Source organism: Marmota monax, unplaced genomic scaffold, assembly GCF_021218885.2.
Source record: "Marmota monax isolate L192 unplaced genomic scaffold, Marmota_monax_Labrador192_F-V1.1 WCK01_AAM20220418_F8-fsc00073, whole genome shotgun sequence".
Lineage (NCBI taxonomy): Eukaryota > Metazoa > Chordata > Mammalia > Rodentia > Sciuridae > Marmota > Marmota monax.
In genome coordinates, this window is record NW_026692846.1 from 9096268 (window position 1) to 9115426 (window position 19159).

At 51.8% G+C, this 19159-nt stretch overlaps 1 protein-coding gene across 1 annotated transcript in view; it reads right to left on the minus strand.

The window, feature by feature from the left end:
• The window catches only part of Tg (thyroglobulin), a 219550-nt gene that overhangs the window by 91277 nt on the left and 109114 nt on the right, over positions 1-19159 (minus strand). Inside the window, exons 36-40 of the mRNA XM_046449068.2 lie at positions 10981-11115; positions 9411-9575; positions 5395-5617; positions 3961-4054; positions 1884-2043 (exon numbers count right to left, since the gene is read on the minus strand). Coding sequence (XP_046305024.1) covers positions 1884-2043; positions 3961-4054; positions 5395-5617; positions 9411-9575; positions 10981-11115 — 777 coding nt within the window. The remainder of the gene's footprint in view (positions 1-1883; positions 2044-3960; positions 4055-5394; positions 5618-9410; positions 9576-10980; positions 11116-19159) is intronic.

The following is a 19159-nucleotide window of genomic DNA, read 5'->3' on the forward strand; positions in this document are numbered from 1 at the left end:
GATAGGTTTCTCTCTGAGTAAAATGATCAAGCAGTGTTGGAGCAGGTCAGGAATGAGAAGGGTGGGTGTTCTGGACATTTCTGTGGTTTCCCTACTGGCTGCCCATGCTGGAAGCCAGAACGTGTCCGCCTCTCCAGAAGTACATGAATTCTCAATAAGACTGCTCTCTAGAAGTCATAGTCACCTGCCCCTTTGGTGACAGACAGCAAGTACAAGCCCACTGGCCCTGTGGCTCAGCCCGCCCTCTTCAGCTTGTGTTCCTAGAGAACAAACCCAGCCCACAGTTTCTCCTCCTTGAAGAAGAAAACAAATTCACAAGGGAATAATTTTTTGCTCCTCCAAATCTTTCACAAAACCTCAGTTCCCATGTTGGCATCCTGGCCACTCAGGTCTCAGAGAACGAGAGCCAGAAGGCAAGAAGCCCCTTGCATCCTGAGGCCCCTGTGGGCCTGCTCCCCAGGGAATCTGAAACCCGTGCTCCAGCCTCATCTCCCACACTGTATCACCTGGCTTCCTATCGCACAGGCCTGAGATTCTCCAGGCTCTCTGGCTTCGTGCCACGTGGCCTCCCCAGCCTTTCTTCCTCAGCACCCCGGGCTGATCATGCTGGGTGCCCACCCACTCACACAGTCCAGTGTAGTCCATCCTCCAGCCTTTCCACCTGCCCATCCATTCTTTCTGGGTCTTAAATGAGATCCTTGGAGGTCAGAGCTGAAGCTCAGCCCCTATCTTTGGGGCTCATAAAATCCCTCACCATCTCTCAAAGCCTCGAACATGTATCCTCCCACCTCACCCTCCCAGCAACTTTGGAAGCTGGGTAAACAATGAGATTAAGGGCAGTGAGGGTCTAGTCCAGGGTGGCAGAGCCAGTGAGGAGTAGCACTGGCTGCTGGCTCCAGATCCTATGGCCAGTGCCTCTGCTCTCCCAACGCTGGTGGAGACTGAACTGAAGGAGAGATGGGTGGCAGGGCTTTGGGTGTGGTGGGCATGGAAGAGGGTGTGACCATGGTGGTACTCAGGTTAGTGAGGCCAGAAATAAAGGGCAGTGGTAGACTACTGAGGGAGCCCTCACCCCTTGCCCAATAGCTTCCCTGTAGCAGAAGAGCTGGAATCCCCTCCTTGGTATGGCCAGGAAAAGGCAAGTCTCAGTGGGTCCTGGCTCTGCCACTTCTTAACCATATGACCTTGAGCAAATTTCTAACCTCCTTGGGTCTCAGTTTTTTCCTTCTGAACACATATGGACATGTGCACACTCATGCCAAGATAAAACGTGAAATGTACTTGGAAGAGCTTCAGACACGAAGGAAGTCCTCAGAAAATGACAACATTGTTCTCATCTATGGTGTCAGTATTGCTGCAGGATCCTGTGAATGTGCTAGATTTTCTGCTAGCTGGGCCAGGCTGGAATTTCCTAGCTGGGCTGGAGGAGAAGCAGAGGCAGCGAGGTTTTGAGGCTTCGAGAGAGAGAGGGACGAACATGTACACAGAGTGAGTCTCAGCTCAGGGCTCAGCAGCAATGTCACTGTGGTTTGGGTCCTGAATGTCCCCCCGAGGCTGGGTCCTGGGAAGGACTATTGATGGAACCTCCGAGAGGTGGGGACTTGTGGGAGTTGTTAGGTCACTTGGACATGCCCTTGCAGGGAACTGTGGCACCCAGCCCTCCTCTTCCTCTGTCTTCTGTCCATGAGGTGAGCACAGGCGTTCTGCCACATGCTGCCGGCATGATACACTGCCCTGCCATAGCACAAAGCAACAGGCCCAACCAATCATCAACTGGGAGCTCTAGATTCTGAGGCAAAGAAAACCCTTCCCTTGTATAAGTAAGTTATCTTAGGTGTCTCGTTGCCCAAGCTGACCAACACCCACCAGCGCCAGCAACTCACCGGAACTCAGGAAGCCGAAGACACCCACTCGGTAGTTGGCAGTGACTACAATGAGGTTGCCAATAGCAGCCAGGACTGAGCCATCGATCACCAGCCGCCCTTCGCTTCCCTCTGTCCCCGCAGTGTTGTGGAAGAACACCAGCACTGATGCGTTGGGGGCCTGTGGAGATTGCAAAGGGGTCCATGTATTTGGGGCTGTTCAACTCGGATCCATTTTCACTGCAAGAGCCTGGGGAGGGTTCTTTCCATGCTTAGTCCCAGCTGTGAGCCTACACACACAACTCTGCCTGTCCACCCTGCCCTGAAGTAGACTTAGCCCCACACGATGGGCTAAAGTTCGTCCCCACAAACTCATGTGTTAGGGTCCCAAACCCAATACCTTGGAATGTGATGGTATTTGGAGTCAGAGCCTGTAAAAAGGTAAATGAACCAAAATACAGTCATATATCTGGGTTCTAATTCCCTATGGCTGGTGTCCTCATAAGAAAAGGAGACTAGGACCCAGACACACAGAGAAAAGACCACACAAAGACACAGGAGAAGATGGCCAAGGAGAGAGGCTCAGAAGAAACCAGCCCCACGGCCCCTGGATCTTGGACTTTGGCCTCCAGAATTGTGAGAAAACAAATGTGTGTGGCTTAATCCAGCCAGCTGGTGACACGTTGTGATGGCAGCCCTAGCAAACTACTGGGCCCATTTCATAGGTGAGAATACTGTGCCCAAGTGCAGAGTGGGCAGATGGCAGGAATGGCAGTTCCTGAGTCCTGTTCATGGCACATGCCATCTCCCAGCACCCCAGCTCTGGCCCTTACTTTATTCTAGAGGTGCATTCCAGGTCCTCGGTGGCTCCTGCCAGCAGCCCACTCTGCTTATACCCCTCAGCAATGCACAGCTAGCTATTAGCACCTACTAAGGGCCAGACACTGCTCTAAGTCTGCACCCATGTTCCTCATTTGGTCCTCAAACAGTTCTTTGAAGCTAGGACGGCATTATCATCCATTTCCAATGGGGGAGCAGGCTTCTGGATGTGGAGTGGCTCATCTGAGATCACGGCTAGGCTGGCCCTTCTGCATTAGAATGTGTCTGGTTGGGGTCCCATTCCTCACTCCAGGTATGGGGCATGCACAGCACCAGGTAACTCGTGCCCCATCTGAGAACCTAACAACTGAGCAGCAACTTCTTCACTCCATGGACAATGGACTCTGGCACAGATACATCTGCACAGGACCTTTTCAGTCCCTGACTGACAAGCCCTCCATTCAGGGTGGCTGCACATCTAGACTATCTCGTTATCTCCCCACCATGAGGCACCCACATCCCACAGGGCTGGGGACAGACTCTGTGTGGTGCAGCCACAGAGAGGAAGAGGCTGACCAGGACCCCACCCTGATCTCTCCTCTGTCACCTTCTCCAGAAACTCTCAGTGATGCTGTGTCAGGTGCCACAGCTGGGTAGAACTGTTCTTAAGCCACCACAGGAGGCTAGCTCAGACAGTCTTGTCTCCTGGTTTGGGGCTGCCCCACAGGTCAGGGACAAGCTCTGGCCCCTTTTAAAGTGGCCTGAGTGACTCTCATTGGTTACCATATCAGTCAGCGAGGACGGTAGGGTTGCTGTCAGGCCCTGCTGGTGGTGTGGGGCAAGGGACTGGGCGGGCTACTGCTCAGCCTTGCAAACCCAGCAGCCAGAAGACTCTGACCACTCCTCCAGGGCTATCACCTGGGACACTGCTCACCCCATCGGAGTCAAGGCTCCTCCCTCAAGGCCAGGATGGGGCTGTGAAAACAGCCCGAGACAGAAACAGCACACTGTCATTGACGACAAGCTTCCCTGAGCAAAGGAGCACTGGGTTTGGAATCAGGAGGTGGCCCCATGCCCACTCTGTCAGGCGCTGTGTCCTTAAGTCATTTAGCCTTTCTCAGCCTCAGTCTCTGCATCTTTAAAATGGGAGAAATATTCTATCTATATTTGATCAATCACTTTATCTCTACTTATCCTCCTGCTAGAGGGAGGTGAGCCACAGGGCCAGGATTTCTTTTGGGACAGTTCTGGGGCCAGCATGCCAGCCCTTGGAGCTCACCATGTTCTCAGGGACAAACATGTTGAGATATAAGCAGTCTTCACTGACTCCAGGAGGGGTGGGTGTCCGGATGCCCGGCTGCCAGCAGCTGGCTCTGCAGAAACACACTGGTAACTCCCAGGACGAAAGACCAAGCAGGAATGCCCCATCCCCCTCCCACCCACCATGCAGGCCAGAGCCCACTGCCCCGTCCCAAAGACCTGGCATCCCACCCACTCTGTGGCAACAACACTGTGAGATGGAGTGGTCTGGGAGGAGGTGTCTGACCTGCTTTCCACACCAATACACTGAGTAGGGGGCCAGTTCAAATATCTCTTAAGAACACATCCTGGACCAGGCCTAATGGCAGCACAGGCAAATCTACCCAAGTGGTCACTTGACTTAGCCCCTAAGCCTCACTGGCCCTGGGTTACAGAGACCTGAGCTCTCCAATCACTCTCTGTTCAAGACTCCTGAACCTCCTTGGCCTCATCTGCCTGCAGGCGTGTCCAACCCAACAAGGTGCTTTAATCAATGTCTGTCCCCAGGAGTGCAGCAGAACCAAACCAGGCTATTGTGCACCCTGCTGCCTCTGTCCCACTGTAGGCCTTTATCTCTCTTCTGGGAGCACTTCAGGAACTGACAGCCCATCCCTCTATCTGTCCACAAGCCTGGGAACCTGCTTAGCTGGCTGCCAAGCCAGGAGTGGACATGGAGGATGCAGCGGACTGGGGACAGAGCCTTTTGAGGCCTGCTGGAAGGAAAGTGCAGATGAGGGGTGGAGGACCAGAGTGGGTGCTTCTTCACAGGTGTGCTGAATGTGCTTTAACTAGGAAAGTGTCATAAAATTATCCTTCAGAATGTATTAAAAATAAAAAATTTCAATGAGACGAAAGAATAGGTTATAAGTACTTTTGAAAAACAAAACAACAAAAAAAGAAAGCATCCTGTAATTTTGTCTCATTTGGGAGTTGGGGTCTGAGCTTTCTTAATTTTTTCTCACTAGCTCATTTACATTTCCTACAATGCTGCATTTCCAGTCCCATTAAAGTTAGATGTCACTGGGGACAGGGTAAGTTTGGCCAGTGCAAAACATGCGCAAAATGACACATGTATCCCACCTCAAGGTGTGGCCCATGGGAACCTCCCCCATAGTTGTCTCCAATGCTGCACTTTCCTCTCTAGATGCAACTCCCCAGGTGGCCTGGGAAAACTCCCACTGAAGAGGGCAGACCTCCAGACTAGGCCCTGAATCACCAGGTGGAGCGGAGCACCCAGGCCCCTGGCACCCATCGACTGATAAACTTTACATGAGTAACACAGTGTTGATCCACTCATACTTGGAGCACACCTGTTACTGCATTTAATGTCACCTTAACCAATACATCTCCCCCACCCACACCCTGCTCAAACCAGAATGTACCAGTCACCCAAATCTTGCCACTCAACCCATACCTCGGTTTGGTGGCATCCCAGGAGCCTGTCCAGTTTGAGGGCTCTGGTGCCCGGAAGCGTCTCTCTGCCAGGGGTGGTGTGGCATACGGAACTCCAAGGAACTGGTTCACTTGCTTCCATGCAGAGCCCACCTGGAAGGCCTGGGACCTGCCCAGCAGCCGGCCATGGGTGGCAAGGGACATAGAGGGCACAGATGCTTCCTCAAAGCGCAGCAGAGGGACACCTAGAGAGAGGGGAGAGGGGACAGGAGGTAGCAGTGAGTGCTCTGGTCCCAGGAATTCGGAATGTGCTTTATGCAAAAGAAAAACTATCACTGCTTCTTGTGCCTCAGAAAATGTCAGTAGTTTATTCAGAGCTTCGGTATAGCCAATCAGCGTTCAGCGTCAACAACAGCTGTAAATAATTGCAGAGACTTCTGGTCCTTACTAGGAACCAAGCACGTGCAGAGCACAGCACTGATTTGTCTTTTCTGGATTTTCTCCTGGGTTCTTCCCAAAGCTGAGGCCCTTGGGAGGCCAATGCTGACCCAGGCCCAGGTCCTTAGTCTGCCCTTGGGGCCTCTACAAGGAATGCCAGGGCACTCAGGGGGCAGTGCCCAGTTGTCAGGACACCTAGTGGGGCCCACTACCCAACACGCCAGTGATTGCTGCGGTGAACTGTACATGCCGTCCACACTACGAGGGATGAGTGAGAAGCACAGTTTTTCTGTCATTTCAGCTCATTTTCTTGCCAATAAGTGAGTTTTCAGCAAATTTATGAAAATAAAAAGGGTTTTCAAAAGACACAGAGTTGAGCACTGCCGAGGAGGGCCTGCGGCCATAGGTACCTTTCCATGGTGGAGAGACAGGCTGGGGCTGTAGGGGGGGGCCCACACCTTCCAGGCCCTCCCTCCTGTTCCCCTGTCCATAGGTCAAGGCTGCCGCCACCTGCCACCTCTGCTCAGTGCACCTCCGTCCTGTCCACCCACCATGATGCTAATCGCCAGCTGTGGTTATCAGCTTCCTCTGTCTCCCTATCTTATTTCCTCAACCACATTTTCTTTCGTTCATTCACAGATTCAATAAACTTTTGTGGGACCTGGGCTCAGTGCCAAGTGCTGCTTTCTGGGACTTAAGACAGGCCCATGTCTGATTACCCATGAGACGTAGGGCCTCGCACAAAGGAGCTGATAAACACTGGTGAGGAGACACTTATGTGGGGGACAGAAGTCTCTTATTCATCCTAATGAATAGGCTTGGTCGGCTCAACTCCACTCTCAGCTAATTGACAGGCAGAGGCTCTCTGCTGCTCCACGGCTCCCTCTAAAATACATATCTGTCACAGTGATAATGAACAGAAAAGTGGGGCGAGGGGGCAGACAGGCAGGCAGGCAAGGGGCACAAGTCTATCCATCCCAGAGCGCCTTGTAATCAGCTGTCCTAGGGGACATTTGTTACTGGCATGGATGGACAGCCCATCCCCAACAAAGAATGCTCCATTTCCAAATGTCAGTGGGTTCTCAGGTTGAGGAACCTGGTACTCTGTCTCTTCAGGACCTCAGGACACTGAGGGGCAGCACAGCAAGGCAGAACCCCACATGGTCTGGGGAGTGGAGCACGCCTGTCTTCACACCACAGGAATATTACTTGTTGGGAAAACTTGGCAATCTTTCTGAGCTTCGAGTTCCCCTCCTCTGAAGTAGGTATGGCGGCAGCCTCTGCAACGCAATGGTGCTAAGAATAAATGATGACACCAGTGATGTTCCATTCTGGAGCCTGGCAAACAGCAGGCGCTCAACATGTAGACGGATGGATGCATGGACCCATGAGTTTATGGATGAATTCATGGGTGCCTGGATGCAGGGGTTTCTGGATGCATGGCTACATGGATGGGTTTATGGGTGGATGGTTGGGTGAATAAGCAGAAGGAATAAAGGAAGGGTAGAGTTAGGGAGGGAGGGAAGGAGCAGAGAAAGCAAGGAGAAGAAGAGAGACAGAAGAATAGTGAATGCAGGCTCTGAGGGCAAGAAAGGCCTGACCCAGCTCCCGACTTGTGCGCACGGGCATGGCTGGGGTTGGTTCAGAAGGGCAAGCTCTGGCCTTGCGTCAGCCTGTGATGCTGGCAGGCCCCCCTGCGGCCCCAGCCTGTCTCTCCACTATGGAGAGGTACCAATGGCCACAGGCCTATTTCTGTTTTTGAATCTGGCCTCAATCACAAGTCAGCCCCCCCCCAGTTCCTTCTCACAGGTTTTCCTGTTACAGCTGTAAAATCAGAGGGTCCCAGGTGAGCCCTCAGGATGTAGTGCTAATGCAGAGGAGATTCCTTTTGCTATGCAGGAAATAGCTACAGTTCTTGAACATGGCCCCATCCTAAGTCGGGAGGAAAGCCAGAAAAATACAAAAATACAAAGGCTAAAGCTTGTCAAGGGAATGCGCTGCTTTCCTGTTGACAGAGGTATTTGATCCACCCTTTGAGGCTGCCCAGTGAAATCAAAATTGGGGAAAATGTTAGAGGTGCAGCTCCCTCTTTTGAACACTTTTGCAGAACAGGAGGATTCTTTCCAAAATACCCACATACTTAGGACACGTGACTGGCGGGGTTAGGATAATCCCATGTGTCAGCGAAGGCGCATATGTGTGTGCTGCTGCCTTAGGAAGTAAGCATTTCATGTGGAATTTTAGTCACGCTAAATTAATAGAGAAGCAGTCTAATTTTTTTCTGTAGAACTCAGACCTCAAGGTTAAGGCATTTCTCAGCAGAACCACCACACACATCAGCTACACTGTTGGTGAAATCTATTAAAATCTATCCAGTTTGACTGTCCATATAAATATAAATGAATGTCCAGAGAGATGGAAGATAAGATTGAGGGGTTAAGATCTCCCCAGGTCTAGAATATACCCTTTGTTCAGAAGGCTGAGTAGAGGAGGGTCAGGAGAGGAGGATGTCCTAGCACCCAGATAGCAGTGGAGGATGTCAGTGCTCAAGGGCAGAGGTGGGGCCAAACACAACTGCTCCCTGGCTTTGTCAATAAAGTTTTATTGGAACCCAGTTGTGTCCGTGACTTTGACATACTGTTTCTTACTGCTTTCGTGCTACGGAGGCAGTTAAATAGTTGTCAAAAAAAGGTATAGCAATGGAGTCTAACAGATTTACTACCTGGTCTTTCAGAGAAAAAATGTGAGACCCCTGCTCAGGAGATGATGGCAAATGTGGGCTGCAGTCAGTGGTCATGTTTTCTCCAATAAACATGTCGTGGGGAGGACTGCCCCCCAGCTCCCTGTTTCCTGGGCAACAGCTGCTGTGGGATTTCCTCAGAGATGGAGTTGCAAGCTGCTCTTCCCTGGCCTCATCCCGGCCTCCCCAGCACCGGCTCCTCATCTATAATCACATGGAGCTGTGTGCTGTTTTGTTTGGTGGCATTTGGGATGGACCCAGAGCCTCGCACATCTAGAGCACTCTGCCTCTGAGCCCCACCCGGCCCTGAGTGGTCTTACACTCAGCTCATCTGGGGACAGCTTCCTTCTCCCCGGTGTTTATGACATGGCATGTGGGCCATGTGGGTCTGTAGGAGTTCTGGCTCCAAGCCACTGCCCTGGCATCCCTAGCTGAGAAAGATCAGAGAAATAACAGCTTCCTGGACAATTATCTCCTGATGGCTAAGATGGGGGAAAAACCCACATCCTGCTACCCGCAGGATTCGTTTAAGCACCAAAGGAGACGAGCGAGGCATGTGAAAGAGCTCATTAAACAACAAGACAGAAATAAAAAATGGCTTATTTAATTATTATACTAAAAAATCCAAAGGCAAAAATGGCTTCTATACTCAAAAAAGTAAATGAATGAAAGTGATGAGAAGCTAAGTGTTCTCCCTCCCCCTCTCCCTCCCTCCTCCCTCCCAGATGAGCACCACCACCCCAGAGTAACTTTGGCCAACTTTCCCTTAAACTTCACAAAGCCAGTGCCACCAATTCACCATGTGACTTCCTAGCTCTGCGGGTTCCCGGGAATGGCTGCAAAGCCCAAGGGAGGCTCACCAGGCTTCCGGTAGATGTGGGTGGCCTCCTCACGGAGCAGAAGGCGGCAGCTCTGGCCCTGCAGGCTGTGTGTGCAGCTGTGGGTGTCAGGGTAGAACACGCACCTGACGGCCCCAGCACGGGCCTGGAGAGTGGTGACCAGGCAGGCCTGGTGACGGGAACATTCTGCAGAGAAAGAGTGAGGCTTGGGCTAGGAGTGTGATTTCGCTGGTGCAACCAGGCATGGCCCGTGTGCACACTGAATCCGTCCATCCCTCCTTCCATCTAATCATGTACCAGCAGCTGTGCGTAAGGCCTCCTCTGTCCACTGTCCATCCACCCACCCACCCTGAACCTCCCTTCCACTACCGACCCACCCCTATTCACCACGCAACCATTCTTTCCTTGAGCACCCCCTGCAAACCCCAGGCATTTGTTGGAGAAGGCGGGGATGAGATGGTGCTGGGAACCCCCATCGACCTTCCAGTATGGTAGGTCATCTATTGTTCACCTAGTTCACAAAGGGCTCTTGTCATTTCTTTGCTTAGCACACTTCTCTGGCTCCTTGTGGGCTTCGGGATGGAATCCTAATATACAGGGCTCTTCCTGGTCCAGCCTTTGCCTTCCTCTTCCTCCTTGTCTCTCTCTGTCCCCTCTAAATGCTCCCACACCCTGTAACATACTTGCCACACGCCAGCAGGGACTGTCCTTCACCATGCAAGCCAGTTATTATACTAGACAATTGAAACTACTCCGTGGCACTCAGTATTAAAAACAACTCTGAAATAGTGCTGCTTCATTTGATTAGGCAATCAATGCATGTCCTATGGGCCCCATTCAGAGCCCAGTTTCTGAATGGCACCAACCAGAATTGGGCAGTACACCACTGGTACATCTGTACATGGTGGCCTGGTCTGTAAGATAAATTTGGCCTTGTGCATACTGTTATCTAACCTTGTAGGGGAGATTCACGAAATTTGTGGAATCTCAGAAGGGTTCAGAATCTTGGAGGGGAATAAATGGTATCCAACTTCAGCCACTTTTAGAAGCTAAAAGTCTTTGAGGAACATTCTGAACAGGTCACCCAGTTTTTGTTTGAATACCAGGGATGACTAGAAACTCTTTAAAGGAATTATGCATCTGTGAATAATTTTGTCTACTAGAAAGTCCTCTAAATTGCATTGAAAAATATATCTTGAAATTTAAGTTTTACCCGTAGGTCTTCGATTGGCCCCATGAGCCTGGCCAGAGCACCTGTCCTCGTCTGCCCTCAGGGCCTACCTACTGTCTTCAGAGTGTCATGGCACCCACGCTTGGAGTCTGCCTCCGACTAGCCCCCAGATGCTCCAGACCTTCCTCCACCCTGGAGCAAGGGCTCTCTTGTGCTGCTGGGCAGATCCTCTTACAGACCCAAGGCACAGACTACACTGCGGGGGACGCAGAGAAGGCCCAGCTCTCCTCCTCCCTGTCAGGTCTTCCCTGCCCAGTGCTCCCCATTTCCTGAAGCCTCACTCGTGTTTCTGACACCAGAGTCTTGAGCAGCACCTGGGCAGGTCCCGCCCAGGCCCACAGGGGGACAGACTCTCCTTACCCAACAAACAGAAGTCTCGGGCAGCTGCAAAGTCACTGGTGGCAGTAGTGCTGATGTGGGCGACATCAAAGTCGCGGATGGATGGGTCCAGAGCTACTGAAGAGAGGGCCAGGGACTGCCACGAGTCCAGTGTGACTAGAAGAGAAAGCAAGCAACAGCTGCCACTGGTGCATGTGGAGAGAGTGGAGGGTGGCCCAGTGTCCCCAGAGGTGGCCACAGGACCACCATTCCCATGTCACCTACGCCTTAATCCAATTCTGTGTTCTACAACGAGTTTTTTTTTTTTTTTTCACCTATGAGCCAAGCTTTGTGTTCAACTCTAGGGACACAAACTTAAAACCGAGACTAACAAACAGAAGCACAGCCGTTTCCATGAGCAGTTTACAGGGAGTGGGAGAGACGAGGAGAAGACAGGAGCCTCTGACGCAGTGGCAGGTGCAACAGGCAGGGTGACCCGGGGCCAAGGTCAGAGCAGACTCATGGGTTTGTCGTGAGACACTGCGTAGGGTCCCCACAGACCCCATCTCACTTTACCCTCCCCAATCCTGTGGCTGAGGGGATCCTGCTGGGTGCTGCCCAGGGCTCCCTTCAAGAACTGAGTGCTGCCTACTCTCACTTGCTGGGCAGTTGGTTGACTCTCCACTAGTCCTCTTCCAGGAACTGGCCTTGATCCAAGAGAGTGGCTCCCTAGACCAGGAACAGTCTGCATCCCAAACTAGTCCATGTATGTAGACCAAGGCTGAACCCCTGGGCCCAACGGGGGGACACTACAGACCAAGGCTGAACCCCTGGGCCCAAAGCGGGGGGACACTATAGACCAAGGCTGAACCCCTGGGCCCAATGGAGAATGCTGAAGACCTCTCCTGCCTTGCAGGGGCTCTTCCTGTGCCCTCACTCTCAACAGCCGGTGATCCCGGGGCTCTGTGTGCCATGCCCGCTGCATGCCAACTCCTTCTCATCTCAAGTGTCTCCTGGAAACCCGCTAAGGCAGCCTTCTTTAGCCATGAGGGAAATAGGCAAGAAACACTACAAGGCCTGCCCGGGGCGCAGTGCTCCTGAGCAGCAAGAGGGGCGCCCTCTCCACAGCCTGAGCACTTCGACTGCTGTCCCATGGTGCTCCTGAGCCATGCACACGGCACAGGGAGGATACACAGGGGCAGCACCCAGAACACTGCTTGGGCAGAGGCCAAGAGGTCTGTGGAGTTCTTCTCATTTGGGGGCAAAAGTCAAGGCCAGAGCCAGACGGTGTGTCCCTACAAGCAGGGCTAGTCCTGAGCAATGGTGAAGGCTCCACTCTGAGGAAGGGCTGGCGTCTAGCATGTATTATACTGTCCACAATCGCAGTGAAGAGGCCAGACGGCTGGCTCCCAGCAGGGGCTTCCATGGGTGGTCAGGAGTGCTGGTTCTAGAACACTCCAGAGAAGGGCTCAGTGAGGACACTGAAACTCAGTGGAGAATCTCTCCTTCTCTCCTCCCCTCACTCCTTCCTCCCCTTCTTCCTCTCTCCATCCCTTTCTTCTTTTCTTCTCTCTTTCAGAAGACCACAGTAGCTTATCCTTCTAATAAACATTGCTAAACAGAAGCCTCAGGCTACAGAACACTATCGCCCTCTTAGTACAGCCCTTCACAGTTTACATATCGTATCTCCTTTGCCACTTGTGGCCTCACGGCACCCTGGGCATGGAGTAGAGGCAGGGCCCTAATGCCTCCTCGTCGCATGGAGAGGTTGTGTGAGTTTATCAAGGACCAGGAGCTGGAAAGTGGCCACGCCAGGTGGAAAGAGGCCTCCCCACTGAGGCCAGTGCTCCTTCTACCCCTCTGAGCTCCCTGTCCTAGAGCACCCTTTCCAGAATCCTGTCCCAGGCATGAAAGGTTCTTGGCCTTTAACCGAACCAGGCTCTCAGCTCTATGGGGAGCTGTAATTTCCAGCTCAAACCTGTTGTTAACGACCAGCACTGGGGTGGGGGACACTAAAGATAGAATGCTAAGTAAAGCAGCAAAACCACCCAGCCCACCTGTCTGTCACTCAGGCTGCTCTGGTGGGTTTCCCAGACGGCGGCCGCAAATAGGCGCATAAAATTCTCACAGCTCTGAAAGCTGGAAGGTTGGAGTCAAGGTGCTGGCATGGTTGGGTTCTTGATCCCTCATCTTGGTTGGCAGAGAGCTGCTTTTTAGTTATAATCTCATAGGGCAGGGAGCAGATGGGGAGCAAATTTCTCTTGTGTTCCTTTTTAGAAAGGCACTGAGGCCATGGGGAGCGCTCCACTATTGTGAGCCCATCCCCTAGAAAGGCGCTCCCTGATGCCATCCCACGGGGGGTACAGTTTCAATTGGGGGCACTGCATACAGTCCTGCACATGCCACCTTTCTTTTTCTTCTTTCTTTTTTGCAATAAATAAACTTCATCCAGAGAAGTTGCCAAATGACAGAAGCAGACCTCTCGTGGGCTGCGCAAGAGGCAGGTGAAGCCCCCACCTGGTCCTGCAGCCATGGGCACCCTTGTATCTGGAGCCATCTCTCTGCACTGCGGCCTGGCTGAACTGCAGGGGGCCCTGGGCCTCCTCCTCCTTGGCCTCCTCCACATGCTGCTATTTTCCTGGTCAGTACAAGTGGCATTTTTGCAGCATGATCCCACTGAGTTGCCTATTTTCAGATGGTGAGGACACTGTAATTTGAGAGAAGAGTTATGAGGGGGTTTGGGGATCAAAGTTGACAATTAGGGCCCTAAAATGGAAGCTCTGACCACACTCCATGTTTAGGTTGCTGCCTGGAAGAGAGCACTGTGATTGAAGACTGAATGTCATCTGCCCAGTGAAAGCCAGCCCACATGTCACTATTCCAGGTCCCAAGAAATTCCCTAGCACGCCTCCCTCCTGCCCCTGCCCCAGCCTGCAGCAGCCCTAGGTTGAGCCCTTGCTGTGTTTGAACTCCAGCATTTGGGAGTCCACAGGCCTCTCTTGACCATTCCAAGAATGAGTTTTCTGTGTGTATAAAAGCATTGCATGTATGCAAGCTGGGGGTCTTGGCAGCATTTCACGTCATCTACCATTTATCAGGAGACCCACCACACTATTGCCAACTCCAGCCTCAGGCAATCCTCCACCTCAGCCTCCCGAGTGGTCAGAACTACAGGCTGCGTCTGAGCACTTGGGTTAACAGCAAAGCTTTGAAGCCATTCAGGCAGAAAACGCCCTTCAGGCCCAGCCATTCATGGCCCACAATTCAGGCCATGCTACTGGCCATGATTTGCAAACAGGAAATCAGAACTTCCAATAAAACACCATTCACTTAGCCATTTGGGGTGCCAGTATTGAGGAGCCAATTACTGGCAGCACTAGTTAAGGCTGAGCCCCAGCTCGCAGGCTCAGGACCCAGAGTCTACCATGATGCCCACTCCTCCAGATGAAGAAGTAGCATGTCCCAGCTCAACCAAGGGGTGGTCGGCTGAAAAGCAGGATTCAGATTTAATTGATTTGTCTACATTTCATTTTTCTTTCTAAAAATAGCTTATAGATTGCAATGTCATTTTCCCTCCCTCCCTCCCTCCCTCCCTCCCCTCCTTCCTTCCTTCCTTCTCCGACATCAAGTAAAGGAAGAAATGTCTGATTTTTAAGTAAACTCCACCCACAAAACATGTGCTCTTCAGCACCCAGCACTGGCCCTGAAACTGGGGAAGCATCAGGGACTGCTAAAGGGCTACTCTGTGCCCAGCAGGCGGGCTGAGGTCAATAGCAAAGCTTTTTGTACTTTCTATTTTTGTTTTTTAAAGACACAGGATTGCCAGGCTGTTCTCAAACTCCCAGGCTCCAGCAATTCACCTGCCTCAGCCTCCCGAGTGGCTGGGACTAGTCTGTATGAGAGCACTTGGTTTACCAGGAGAGTTGTGAAGCCGTTCAGGCAGGATGAGCCTTTCAGGCCCCAACAGATCTCCATGTCCCCAAGGGGTAAGTGAAACAGAGCAGACTCCACGAGGCTTGGGCCTCTCTGGCCACAAGGGTCACTACACATTCCCTGGAAGGCAGAGCCAGCAAGGTCCAGCCTTTCACTGGGCAGGTCCAACCACGCCCACTCACACATCCTGCTTTCTACCAGAGACCCTCGTGGAAGTCGTACTGAGCTATTTCTGCCCTAGTTAGCACTTAGAAAAAACAGATTTTCCTTCAATAATAGAAGGGGGGTGGGGGGGAAAGGCACCCTTGTTAATTTTGTGATCAGGAAAAGGTGAAAACAGGACACTGTCCGCCGGCTTGCATTTCTCCAGAGAGCAACTCCTGACATATGCAGTGGCTCTGGCCTTACTAGCAGGTTCCTCCCTAGAAGAATACTCAGGCCCTTACCCCTCCCCTCGCCTCCTTCTGAGCTCTGAGAGTTGGGCCTTCATCTGTCAGTCAGTCCCCAATCCAGCCCCACCGCAGCCCTCCAGTATTCTCATTCTGTCCTCTGCCCTGACATCCTCTTACTCTTTGCATAAAACATATCCAGAGTTCCTCCGGCATAAAAACAAGACTTTAACCCAGGGTCATTTTACTTAGGGATTGGGTTCCAGGTGACCCATTTCTCTGAAAATATAGGTGACATCTGGGATGCATTGAGGGGAATACAACTTTTAATACACTGCCATGGGTGGCTCCTGGCCTACACATGGTGATCAAACAACATTCTACAATTTCTTTTAGCTATTGATTTTGTTCTCGTTTTCTCTTCAGGGCCAAGATTCTTGGGGAAAGTCTGCAGCTCCCACTTCCTCAAAATGTGACTCCAGTTCAGTTTCTCCTTCATCATCCTCCAAATCTGCAGAGGGCTGCTTATGACTAACCCATCTTCCTTGCAGTTCCTGCCTTGCCTCTTTGCCGGGTTTCTGTGACGCCATAGGCCACTGGTACTCCTCTCATTCCTCTGGCTTCCCCTCCTCTGCTGGTCCCTTAAATACTGCTGTTCCTTGGGGCTCTGGCCTTAGCTTTACTATTTACCTCAGACAAATTCTCCATGGGTGATCTCACTAGCTCCATGAGTCAAACACCAGTGTCAAACACAGCCAGGCCAGGCCCTGCGGCCAAGCTCCTCGAGTATCTCCTCAGTGCTTACTGGACACCCCACACAGCTGCTCTGCAGGCACCCCAAATGAGCATATTGAAGGCTGGACTCTTAGTCTTACTTTCATGCTCAGAAGAAATATCCTGTCAAGTCTCAATTTCAGATTCTCCCTGAGGTAAACATGTCCCATGGGAGTTTCTACCAAAATAAAACCCTAGTGCGTGTGTTAGTCAGCTTTTCATTGCGGTGCCCAAAAGACCTAACAGGAATGGAGAAGGAACGGTTTATTTTGGCTTAGGTTTCTGGGGTCAGTCCACGGTCAGCTCTGGCCCCAGTCCATGGCTCTGGGCCTGAGGTGAGGCCCAGCATCATGGTAAAAGGGTGCAGTGGAGGAAGCAGGTCAGAACACGGCAGTCAGGAAGCAGAGACAGAGTGGCAGGGGGCAGGGAAGAAGTGTCCTTCCAGGGCATGCCCCAGTGGCCCTCCTCCTCCAGCCACGCTCCACCTGCCTACAGTTACCACCCAGTTAGTCCATTCAAACTAGATGGACTGCATAGGTCACAGCTCTCACCACCCAGTCACTTCCCCTCCAAGCATTCCTGCATTACAGGAGCTTATGGACACCCCACATCCAAACCTAACAGTGCCCAAGAAGCTTCATGCTCTGGGAGCCCCCTCGCCTCCCTCTCCCTCTCCAACATCACCACCATTATTCCACCTCCTGCCCCACATGCTCACAAGGGGCCTGTTGTGACACTGTTGTCTGACCTTCCCACTGCAAGTGTGAACAGCACTGTTCACATACAGAGTAAAACTGGTTTATTTACAGGATCGATCCGCTCAGATCATCTTCAAAACCCAACTCAGAGGCAACCTGTTCTGGAATCCCTCCAAGGCCCCCTGCCCACTCAGATAGTTCTTATCTAAGACCCAAAATGCACCTACCCTCCCACCGCTGGACTTTATCCCTGTGAAATCAGGAGCTCCCTGAGGTCAAGGACTTCTCCTCCAAGACCAACATGACAGCATGTGAAGGAACATCACCAACAGAAGTAGAAACCAGTTGCAGCCAATGTTTATTAAGTCTCCACTATGTGCTAAACAGGACTAAGCATCACTATTTTTCACAAAATGCCCTGATCTATGAATATGTATTGAATGATGTGATTAAAGAAGTTCTTTAATTAATAAAGGAGGAGTGGGAAGCTAATTATTTTCCCATCTCTATAAAGATTAATACTACTGTTATTTGCATACCACAGACCTTGGTAATTATTGCATAAATTAATTAGCTGATGAAGAAGTCACATGGGAAACAGGCCTGTTGATTTTGAATGTGTCACTTTCATGTGGCATATTGGAATTTATAAAACACTTTCACTTACATAGAGGATTCATGACTCTTCAATGCATGTTTGATGATTCTGCTGTCCTGCAGGGGACAGGACTGTGGCTTGGAGGTGCCTCACAACGTGGCCGAGATCTCAGGGACTTGACCAACTGCCCTTCCCAGTCCTCACTCTGCTTCAGCACCTCCTTCTGCCTGTGATTTGGCCACAGTCTCGCGAGCCTTTTCTTTTCAGTGGCCTGCCCATTGTAGGCAGAAGTTTCCAGAGACATCTGCAGTGGCCCTCTCTGTCAGGGTTATGAGCTTGTGGGTGAGTCACCAACTTCAATGCTGCCAACCTCAAAGGCAGTTCTAGGGAAAGTTATAACTGAGAGAAAACCATACACACGAAGCCAGACTTGGATCTATGCCTATTCTGGCAATTTGTGGAATACACTAAGTCCCTCAAGAAATGCATAGTGGCATTCATAGACTCAGATGGAATCTGATTTCTCTTTAAGAAGTTTGGCTTCTTTCATGGGACTCTCCCAACAGTCCCCCAGAAGGCTACCTGGAGGTGTCACAAGAACTAGGGTTCCTATGAGCATCTTAATTCCTCTTCTTGGGGTCCCATCCTGGGGAACTGGGCAAACTGCAGAAATTCTGACTCAAGGGCATGTGGAGAGCCAACTCAATCTGCACAAACACCTAAGCCTCACCTGGCTGCCCAGAGCATCAGGGAGCTCATGCAGCTGGCTCGAACCCACAGCCTGCTTGAGGCTGCGCCTTCACACTCTGTGCCAAGTACGTCCCCAGTCACTGTGTCATAGAAGCAGCATTTCACATACACGGCTCCACCCAAATCTCAGCCAGGGATCGGGGTCACGTTAAAGAAACTGGGGCTCAGAGCAGTGAGGTAACTCCCTAGGTCACACAAAGCAAGACTAGAAACAGAATTGAACTGACATCAGCCACTGCCAAAGTCTCCACACCCCCTGCTTCTGCTCCTGCCCAGCCCCTTCATCTTCCTGTGGGCAAGCTGTCCTGAAGACAAGAGAAAATCCCACAGCCCAAAGTACAACTGAGTTTATCCACAGATTTATAGAAAACCTCAAGGGAACTCACAGGCTATTTAAGGCAATCCCTCCATGGCAGGGGACCCTTGGATACCTTGGATGTGCCACTGGTGGGTACTCATCACCTCTTCTCACTCCATCACAGAGCACGCCCAGCGCCTTCCCTACCTCCCACAGTGCCAGACACCCCATGCCTCCTGAAACCCTCACTCCTTCCTCTGGGGCTCCTCTCACCTCCTGCATTTTACACCTGGGGAGAGGAGGTGATGCTTTCTGGGTAAGTCAATTCAGTCCCTCCAAGAGGTCTTGGAACTCAGCAGATTCCTCAGTGGGGAAGGGGAAGCCATGCATTCCCTCAGTCAATATCTACTGACCCCGACTCCCACAGGAGCTGGCAATACAGCAGCGAGCCAGAGCCAGGTCCCTGCCCTCCTTCCCCTGCAGAGGGTAAGCACTGCACAGTGGACAGACAGGGATTCCACAGCCACAGTGCCTGAGGTCAGGGAGGGCTGGGGGAGCTGCCTTGGAGGAGATGGTCAGAGGGCTCTTCAGGAGGTGACCTGGGCTCCGGCAGAGGAGCAGGGACCTGCTTGTGCTCACTGCCATGGCCCCAGCACCTGGTGCCTGATGCAGCAGACATCCCTGAAATGTGTATTAAATGAGTGAGTGGATGGATGAAAGGGAAGGTCGCCATGAGAGGAAAGCGTCACTGTGTCCCCAACCCAGTATCTCCCAGCTGCCT